This window comes from Volvox carteri (assembly GCF_000143455.1).
Source record: "Volvox carteri f. nagariensis unplaced genomic scaffold VOLCAscaffold_13, whole genome shotgun sequence".
In the NCBI taxonomy this organism is placed as follows: domain Eukaryota; kingdom Viridiplantae; phylum Chlorophyta; class Chlorophyceae; order Chlamydomonadales; family Volvocaceae; genus Volvox; species Volvox carteri.
Window position 1 is genome coordinate 652,771 of NW_003307556.1, and position 9,910 is coordinate 662,680.

The window sequence follows — 9,910 nt, forward strand, 5'->3', positions numbered from 1 at the left end:
ACCTCCGAGGTGAACTGCCCCAGGCCGTGGGCGTAACCCGCCTGGAATTCACCCTCATACCTTTAGGGGGCCGGGCGAGGGGGGGGAGCGGGGGCGGGGGCGGGGGTGGGGGGAAAGAAGGGGGAGTGGGGGGATGAGGGGGGAAAAACACAAAAGGCACGTTTAGGGTTTTAGTAGCCGGGGAGGGAGGGGGGTCCGCACTCGTGAAAAACACACACACACACACACATGTGGCGCTACCAGTTCGTAATCCCAAGGTGAAGGTTATAACTGAGATCCAAGCTACCAGATTTCAAATCGCATTATCGTCCGTACGACCATCTTCTTGTGCAGGGGGCAGTGCTGCGAAGGATTACTTTCTGGCTTTGGACGGATTTGAACGCATACGCCCACGTTTTTAATAATGTTAATGATGTTAGGCACCTCAAGGGTTGCGGAGGGGTGAAGCTCGGTGGAACAATTTAACATGACCTGTTGAGCTCATTAAATGGCCCGGATTTAAAATTTTCTAGATCCGGATCCCAAATAACAGATTGGAAGTATCAAAAGAAGATCGATTGACTGTCGATGATGTTATTCCTTGAGGGGACGCTCCTACTGAAAATTCTTAGCGGACTCTTAGCGGACTCAACCCCGCCCTTCACCCCCCGACCCCCCCCCCACACACACGTCGTCACCTCCACACCCTCACCAAGCAGCGCATCAACAGACAGTCCTGCTTAATCAAATCTAAGAACGTCCAAAAAACAAGCAAGCATACATACACACATACATACATACATACATACACACATACATAGATCACTTACTTGTCTCCATATCTGGTCAGGTTCATGGGGAGTCCTGCGCCGGTGCCCGTACCGAATGTCATGACGCCCATGCCGTGGGGGATAGACTGCTTAGTGAGGCCCTCGTACCTACATACATACAAACATACATACATACGCACACATTTACACATGGGCGTACACGGAATAGCAGCGGGCAGACAGGGGGATGTGTGGAGCGGAAAGGCGGGAGGGGTAGGTTAGCCCACAGGAGTACGGCATGTACGAGAGGAGTACGGCAGGTCGTCTCTACGTTCGTACCGGCACCTCGCCCTTGAGAACCCCTTTTCCCCCCAACACCATTAAGCTACGAAACCCCGCTGCGGGGCAACCCCTGGCCGCCCTCCCTCCACTCCCCTCGTACATCCCCTCATTAACGACACAACAACAATGTACGACATACCCTCCCGCCGCTCTCTCTTCACACCGTCCCTTCCTGAGCAAACCCCACATCCTTTCTCAACTCCCTGCCACACCCTCACCACCCACGTACGGCATGTATACGGCCCGTACGTGAGTACAGCATGTACGACTCACGTGGTAAAGTCCGGGTACACGTACGACGCCCACTTGAGCGGCTCTCCAGGGAAGGGCGCCAGCGGGTGGTTGCTGTGCCGTAGAGAGTACTGCGGATTGAGCGGGTCCTCGGCCTTCAGCCCCAAACCCGCCCCCACATACTCAGGTGCCCACTCGCTCTCGGTGTTGTCCTCATCGGATTCGAACTCGTCGGTGGCCCAAACCGCCTCCCGGGCTTCCTCCGTGTCAATATCGCGGGGGCGGTACGCCGTGTAAAAATCGTCCCAGTCCTCGCTCTCCTCACCCTCCTGCTGAGCTGGCGGGCCGTCCGGCATCATCGTGGGTTTGCCCTCGCGATCCCAAAGGTACATGTTCCAGAGCTTTTCCAGGTTCCCGGCCTCATAGTCGGCGGATTCAAATTCGTCGGTGACCCATTTGCCGCCCGCGACGGTCTTTTCGTAGTTGGTGCGAGGCTTGCGAGGGGCGCCTGAAGCAGCTGCTGCAGCAGGCTTGGCTCCGCCGGAATCGCCGACTGCGGCAGCTGCGGTAGAGGATTTCCTACGGCTGGTACCAGAAGCGCCGTCAGCTGGTGCGGCGGGGGATTCGCCGTCGTCGGAGAAGGGCATGAACTCATCGGTATACTCGGATTTCTCGACCGGCGTGCCTCGCGGCGCCGGCGGCCCGCGTTTGGGCTTCTTGGCCTCCTCCGCAAGCCAGACCAGATCCTCCGTGTTGATGCCATCCTCTGGCCAGCGGCGACCGTACTTTTCAATCCAGCGCTCGTAAAGCTTGTTGACATCTGAACGGATTTTAGAGTCCGGCTCGTCTTCCTCTGATTCAAAAACCTTGAAGTATAGAGACGGCTCCGGGAATTCAGCCTTGTCCACGATGACGCTGGGATCCTCCTTCAATGGGTCCTGCGCCGCTGGAGTGTCCTTATCCGTCTTTGACGCCATGATGGACAGATATTCACTAAGTTATAATTTTAAATCACTTAGATTCTTCCCAATGCAACTGGCTCTCGAAACAGGATCTGCGGCACGGCGCAGCGTCCCGAAAATGCAGCCGCCGACCAGATGACGACCTCCCTATGCTATGCCCTTGTCACTGCTAAGATCTGAGTTATGGGGCAATCCGCAGTCCAATTGCAGCTTATCGCCCGGAATGAGAGGCAGTCGGGCTAGCTGATGACCGCAAGATGTACGACGTCTTAACTGAAATGGAAAATGGTTCAACGGCTCAGCTTTACAACCCGAATAACAAACATTACTATGCTTCATGCGGACATAACTATTGTGGACCTAACCATAGCCTTAATCGCACTGCGATCCAGAAATACGTGCAGGTTGGCCGACTGCTTCACAAGAACACCTATCGTAAGCCCATCGACCCTATTATTTCGTTGAGCATTGATACTGAAAACAAACTGTGCATATCTCTGTAGTGTCACGCAGGGGCCCCCATCATAAGATGTCTCCTTGACTCCTCGCCTTTAAGCTTTTGCGCTAGAGGCCGAACCCCCTAGAATGGCGTGCGCACCTTCCCAGCTTCACGATGTGCCAGTCAGCGGCTATGGCAACATACTGGTATCTTAACCTGCGCTCCGTACTCAAGTTCCCCCAACACCAACATCTTAGAACACCACTAACACAATTACGCTTCTTATAAAAACCCATCTTGGTTGTTGTGACTGTCGCACGTTTTTTTCCATGCGGCGGCGAAACTGTGGAGATGGAGACGCATATACCGTACAGGTTATCAATTTTTGTAGCATGCGAAGCTAAGCAAGGGAACCCAAGGTTGTTTGCTGATGTCGCACTTATGAGCGAAGTGGTTTCGGAGCACGGTTGGCGTCAGGCAGTTCACCCATTGAATTGGGATTTGGCGGAACGTTCCCAAAGACTGGTGGTCGGTTCCCTGGCGATTTCGTCCTTGGGCGCAGTACCAGGGGACCTGGAAAGACTTGAGAGGCATCTAGGTTGCGACTTCCGCCAGCACAGCGTCCTGCTGTCGTTGCTTTGCCGACGGTCGCTGAACGAGCACCTTCATATGCATAACACCCGAACACAAACACATACGCCGGGTGGTTAAGACAGGAAGCGCGGCAATCGCTGCATACGAAAAAATGGAGGGGCCTGCGAACCAGCCGACAAAACACATGCTTTGCAAGGCAGTAGTGCGCATGACAGTGAAGCGGCGCTCGGGAGTCAGTCTGCGGAGTCGGAAGGAGCCGCTGACGACGGAGACAGTGCACAAAGTTAGGGGAGGGGTGTTAGCTGGAGAGCCCCGTCTGCATGACCTGACGGTGGCCGCCTTCATGTTTGTGCGGTACTCGGGCTTTTCAAGTGAAGACAATGCATAAAAGATTTCCTTTTACAATTGTTGGTCAAAGATGTCTAGCTGTACGGGTATCGAGTCGAGCTGTTCTCGGTCCAACGGAAGAATGACGGGTCCGGGTGGGAGATGTGTTGCTTCTGGCGACAGAGGCAACAGGGACGTGCATCGCTGCTGCGCTTCCTACCTGCGGCAAGTGGAGCCCGAACGGACTCCTTTTCGCTGGGGGACTCAGCCACAAAACGCAGCGCAAGGAGTTTTGCTGGGTTTCGGGAGGGGTTGCTGTCACACGAGAAGATACGGCGGGTCGTGCTGCAGGGGGTGGTCGTAGGGAAAGTGCAGGTTTGTCGGAAGCGGCAATCACGGAGGAGCTCAGCCTCATTTCTGGGGGAACCATCAGCAGTGGCACAAGCAATGTTGGACGAGCGGCTGTTCCAGAAGGATAGGCACAAGGACGCGACCGAGCAGGCAGTGATGCCGAACTTCAAGGACGGCACGAACGCACGAACGCACAAGAGGGCTGGCAACAAGGTTGGGTGTTACGCAGGAGTTAGGATACTGGACGCCGATCTGGAGCCCGCCCCTGACATGGGTTTTTCAGAGCTTCGGATATAGTTTCTTCTTCGCTCAAGCATTTACCCGTCTGGGGACATCAATTGCGTTATGACTTAAATCTTTTTGCTGAAGAATATTTGCGGATAAGGATGGGTTGCGTGCAGAACTTTGTTCGCAGGAATCATGCCTGCTGCCGGCTGCAGTGTGAAGGAGATGAAAAAGTATGCTTGAAGACCTGCTTGGATAGGATAGGATGGGCCAAGGATTGTTGGATTATGTTACACGGTAATGTTGGGGATGGATGGCGGGCGGGAGAAATTTCCTACACATAAACACCGATATTTCCATCAGCCGGCAGAGGATCTTTAGAAACTGCCCTAACCAAACCGCCCTAACCGAACAGGACATTTCTCGCCAATACGCCTAACACTCTGCCTGTCGCGCTCGCAGTGTTACAACGCACAAAACGATTGCAGGATGCATCGATCTAACATAAGGTGATCACGCAGACTGACAGCCATAAACAAAACGCAAGGCGCGTATGAAAATGGACATTGAACTGAACTGACATCGCCATGGGCTGGCTAATCAATTCGTCCTAACTATGAATATATGGCTGAAGAGCTGCGTACTCCGCAGTAATGGCAGCCAGCCTGCTATCTCACCACACACAGCATGCAAGCAGTAGCCCCGAACTAGGCGACCCCAGAAGCAATCAGCAAAGCGTACCTGCGCTATACAATATTAGCAAAAGCTTGAGCAGCAAGCAGCATGTTATAAAACCTGACCGACCGAGCGTGCTCGCTCACTTGATTCAGCTAATGAATGAAGCTGCTACAATCGCAGGTGCGATCAAATAAGCGAACGAGGCTGCATAAAGCAGCCTACGATACCCCACATCATTGCGCGACGTAGGGGGTATTTAAATGATCGAAACGGCGGCGAGGTGATCAGTTCCACCTGCTGCAAGGAAGCAAGCACCTCTGACAGACAGAATTGAAAAAGTAAGAAAGGCGACCTGCACAACGAAATGAAATTCTTCCTAGCGAAATCGCACGGGTAGGCTGCGCAGCAGCGGCAGGTCCAGCAGGCAACACGGCCGGTAAGAACAGGCAGGAACACGCAAACAGCCGCAAACCAGACATGACTGTTTAAGCACTGTTAATCACTGAAACTTAGAGATAACCTCCATGTAATTCCAAACACTTCCAAACACACAACCTTACCTGCCCTGTTCACGGGCAGCATCGTGCACAAGTTTAGGAACTACCAACATGGATTTTATCCAAAGCACATTCGCAAACCAAATATTCTACATCCTACCACGCAACACACAAATCGCCCAATCGCACAACCTTAGATGGGGCTTCCTCGCCTCACCAGGTCAGTGATCCAACGTGCATGCTCTGCACAAGACTAGCCAGCTGTGACGGCACGCATCTACGTAGTAAGCGCCATCGGCCGGTACATCGGGCAGCATCTATAGGATGTATCGAAAAGTAAAACCCTGCATTCAGCAAGATGGGCATGGGCATGGGGGACGCACAATAAGGTAGGTAGACAGGACGCTCGGCCCAGAGGCGCCTCTAAGCAGTAGAAAAGCTAAGCTAGTGCAAGGCTAGGGTGCCATTGGAGAGCTCTTCAACCATGTGCAAGGAAGCACGCGTAAATAGTCTAGCTAGGTGCATGCCTGCATTTCTGCAGCCGGGATGGCGACCGAGTGCCGCCTAGTTCGCGCACACTCACATCCCGCCATGCATGCACACTGCATGACAAGCATGCAGGCAACCCCCAAATAAATCCCCAGGCCCTTACATGCAAGAGTTCTTCTGCTTGGGACCCCGCCATATGCAAAAGTCAGCCAGGTTGACGTTTTGGTCCAGCTCCAGGCAGATGGCGCCGCCGTTCGCCTTATCCTTAGTCCAGCCAATCTTGGTTGCCTTCACCTCCTGTCTATCCGAGTTCCAGCTCGGCGGGACATACTTCGCGGTGGTGTCGCCCGCAGCGTAGAGAGCGATGGACTTGATGCTGCTGCGGTAAAAACTGGTGTCGTTGGCCCAGATGATGACCTTATCGAGCACATTGCTTTTACCGCAGGTGCTCTGTAAAGGGGGGATATGCGAGGGATAGGATTGGATAGCAAGGGAACCGTAATGGAGTGCTACTGGAGGAAGATGTGGCCGCATGCACCATTTAGACATCTGTACAGGCGTAATCGATGTAGCCGTCAATGTGGCACTACTACTGTGCTCGTGTCGCAGCCAGTAGATGGCCACATACATACATACATACATCAACCAGGACATGCACATGCTATCATGCGGTGTACGGCGGCGCCAGCGAGCGCTGCGACCCACATTTGGCTCGATGGGCTTCACGACGGTGATGTTGAAGCAGTACAGCTTCGTGTTCTTGCGGCCCGTGAAGGGACCGCTCATAGTCGGCAAGGCGGCGAAGGGGGTGATGTTCCTCGCCATATTGCAGCTGCGGAGGAAGGAGAGGAAAGGAGGGAAAGGGATAGGTGGCGAGAGCAGAGGGATACAGCTGGAAGGATAATCATGTGAGGGCACAAAGCTGCTAAAATCCAATTCAAACCAGTAGCTCAGGAAGATGTAGCTGCTGACACGTACGTGGATGCGTGCATGCATCCGCGTCGAGCATGCAATCCCACATTAGATCAACGCCAGACATGTTTACTCCCCACCGCCACGCAATACTTGTCCCCCTCCTCCAGGTTTGCTCGACTCACTTGCATGATTTCTTCGAGGGCCCTTGGCACTTGGTTTCAGTTGACGCATTGAAACAACGGAACGAGACGTTGCCAGTCGACCAGTCGCCATCCCCTCCGACCGTAATTGTGAGGCTGTAGTTGGAGCGACTTGCCGCACACGTGGAGTTGTGAGCGTAATTCAGCCAGGGACCGGCATTTTCACCAACCACGGAATGCAGCTCTGTAGCGTTAGCGTGCAAGTCCAAATTTAAGCAAACTTTGATAAAGTCTGCTGTGCAAGTGATCTGTGGAACTACCGGGGGCTGCAAGATGTAGGATGCGCTTGAGTTGAGGAGGTCGAACTGTATCTGGCTGGCCAAATTATTGCAGGTGCCGTTGGGGAAGGCGACGTCCGGTTCGCGGAACCCAAAGGTCAGATAGACACAGACCTTCTCCTCCGTGCAATTCCCTGGAGGAGGTGGAGGTGGAGGTGGAGGTGGTGGAGGAGGCGGCGGGGGCGGCGTTGGAGATGGGGGAGAACCGGGGTCGCAGCAGGTACGGTCGGAGCCACTGTCGATCCCGGCGAATAGCGCAACCATGCACTCTTGGGAATTTGTATTTCTGTAAGTGCCGTTGTTATCCTTTCTGAAGTTGGTGGTCTTAGGGTCTGCACAGAGCGACCTCAAAGTGGTGCAGTTGCCCTTGCCCCCATTCAATATAGTAAGGCAAATCCTGGCGCCATTGCTGTTGATACCCAGGTGTCGCGCGGTCAGATCGTTCAGTTTCAATATCACAGTCCCATTTGCGGCAGAACGTGGAGATTCTGTGAAGCTCCTTGTGAAGACGCCATTTACGAAAGCCTTGACGTTAACATCCCTTCCGCACCCTTTGTTGAGAAGCATCTGCGGGTTCGCCGGGGAACGCTGTTAACGATAATAAAAATGGAAGTAGATAACCCTTCTTATGTTCTATGTCATGAAGACAACCAGGCAAGGTAAATCTGCTCGAATGGAGTGACACACAGTTGCGCGCCCTCGTGACTGACTAAAGCTTTAACGTTCGACAACCGTAACGCGAAAGGCTGCTAGATTTCGAGAACCGCCCGAAGTGCTAGTTGCGCTACATCAACACATGTTCAATTGATATATACTCACATCCATCTTGTAGATTAATGCATTCTTGCACATGAAGTCGGCATTGAGAGGATTCACTTCCAGCGTGAAGCAGAAGGTGCGATTTCCAAATCCGGCAAAATCAGGCTTTAGACGGTATATAGGCTCCAAAGCGACGCATTTTGCGCAGTAAGGAAATGCCTGGTATCTTGTCGGCGGGGGCGACAGCGGACTACTCAGCGCGTGCGACGCCCTGCAGATTGGAAAATAAGCGCAAGGTGGCAAGAGATTCAGCAAGTCATCAATCATTTACAAATATGATGGTGAATTTCGCAAAATGAGGGGAGCCGCAGCGATCAACGACACGGGGTGATACTGGCGCCCGTGCCCGCCAAAGCGACGTAAGCCAAACGGATTGCAGCATGGCTATTAAAGCTACGACTCCTCATGGCTCAGAAGGTAGGTAAACGTTTAAGAATAAGCCTGCGAACCCTACATGCTTGTACATCGAAGCCTGCAGCTGGCCCTAGCAAGGTAAGCAACGACACTTACGAGAATACGGCGACTACGCAAAGAGCAGCCAGCAGTATATTCCTCATTGGTGTTCGCATGTAGGCCCTCTATGTGCCCAATTAGTATGTCGACGTATAATTGGCAACCGCGTATTTATAGTCAGCTTTACTTCAGACTACTTTGAACGTACAGTACGACAATGGAGCTGGTTGAAATCAGTCGCGTGCAGCCCAATGTGTAGCTCCTTCCGTTCCTTTGAACCTTTCGTTACTTTAAATCCCCGACAAAACCGTATTTACTTGACAGCCGATGGTAGATATTTGCCATCTGCTGCCACGGGCAAAAAGCTAGATGCAGCTACAACCCTTCAAGCGGGAATCACGCTTGTTATGCACAATTAACGATTTCTCACTGTCATCGCTTAGTCGATATTCCTCACTTTCGTCGCTTACTCCTGATTGAAGTATGGGCTCGTCAGCATTGTAGCGCTCGCGACCCGTGCGTGCATTAGCGCACTTGACATTGATGCCGTTCGTTTCCTTGCCTTGGAGTATATATCGCAATGTCTGAATAAATATATTGGCAACATTGGTGCTTGGAGTCAATTGAGAAAGGTGTTGTTCAATATGCGGATCCCGCCTTTGCGACACATACAGCGAGATGTGGTGGCGGCAGGCAGGAGCATTCGTTGAGCACTGGTATTTCTAGCATAGAAGATTGAAGTACTTTGTTCTGAAGATAAGCAACAGAAGAATTTTTGGGAATCCATCAGCGATCCCAGGACATCTACATCATGTCGATACGGGTCGATTGTTCCGGATAACGAGTGGTATCAAACGCGTATCACCGGCTGTATCATTAACACAGAAGTACATGCCAAATAGACACATTCATACACTTTTCACAAGTTTTAATGAACAAATTGAACACTCGGGCTGCAGATTCTGAAGAGACTTTATCACGGATGTCAAACACCGATTGCTTGACAAATGCATTAATTATTAACTTACCCGCATTACAGCGTTGATTGTAACTTGTGTGTTCGGGTGCACAGATTGAAAGTCCTAAAAGCATGTTCAGGTCGGTAGCTTCCTGCCGCTTCGGAAGGGCAAATGCTTTCCATAGCTACTTCATGTCTTTGCGCTCAGCCATCTTATAAGAACAATGGCGCTCATTGCAGTTGCTGAGGAGAACTCAGTGTGTTCATTAAGCAAGTCAAGCACAAGGCGGCGTATGTAGGAAGGATGGTATATCATATGCCCGCTGGGTTAATGTGTGTGTGTGCGCGTGTGAAAGTTATAGTACATGACCGGGCCTGACACTGGCCAGGGACTGCTGCCCAG

General features: G+C 52.4%; 2 protein-coding genes across 2 annotated transcripts in view; both read right to left on the reverse strand.

Moving 5' to 3' along the window:
- Nucleotides 1-2,299, reverse strand: part of VOLCADRAFT_104196 (uncharacterized protein) — a gene marked incomplete at its 5' end in the record, with an annotated part of 9,347 nt that extends 7,048 nt beyond the window's left edge. The window contains 3 exons of the mRNA XM_002949213.1: nucleotides 3-60; nucleotides 810-917; nucleotides 1,365-2,299. Of these exons, the coding sequence (XP_002949259.1) occupies nucleotides 3-60; nucleotides 810-917; nucleotides 1,365-2,299 (1,101 nt within the window). The remainder of the gene's footprint in view (nucleotides 1-2; nucleotides 61-809; nucleotides 918-1,364) is intronic.
- Nucleotides 2,300-3,317: 1,018 nt separating this feature from the next.
- On the reverse strand, nucleotides 3,318-8,653 carry VOLCADRAFT_89524 (uncharacterized protein; the record flags this gene model as incomplete). Its single annotated transcript, XM_002949214.1, has 9 exons — nucleotides 3,318-3,478; nucleotides 3,865-4,197; nucleotides 5,459-5,463; nucleotides 6,048-6,334; nucleotides 6,590-6,716; nucleotides 6,982-7,265; nucleotides 7,392-7,844; nucleotides 8,097-8,307; nucleotides 8,607-8,653. The coding sequence occupies 9 exons, from the start codon at nucleotides 8,651-8,653 to the stop codon at nucleotides 3,318-3,320; spliced, it is 1,908 nt and encodes a 635-aa protein (XP_002949260.1).
- Nucleotides 8,654-9,910: the final 1,257 nt, after the last annotated feature.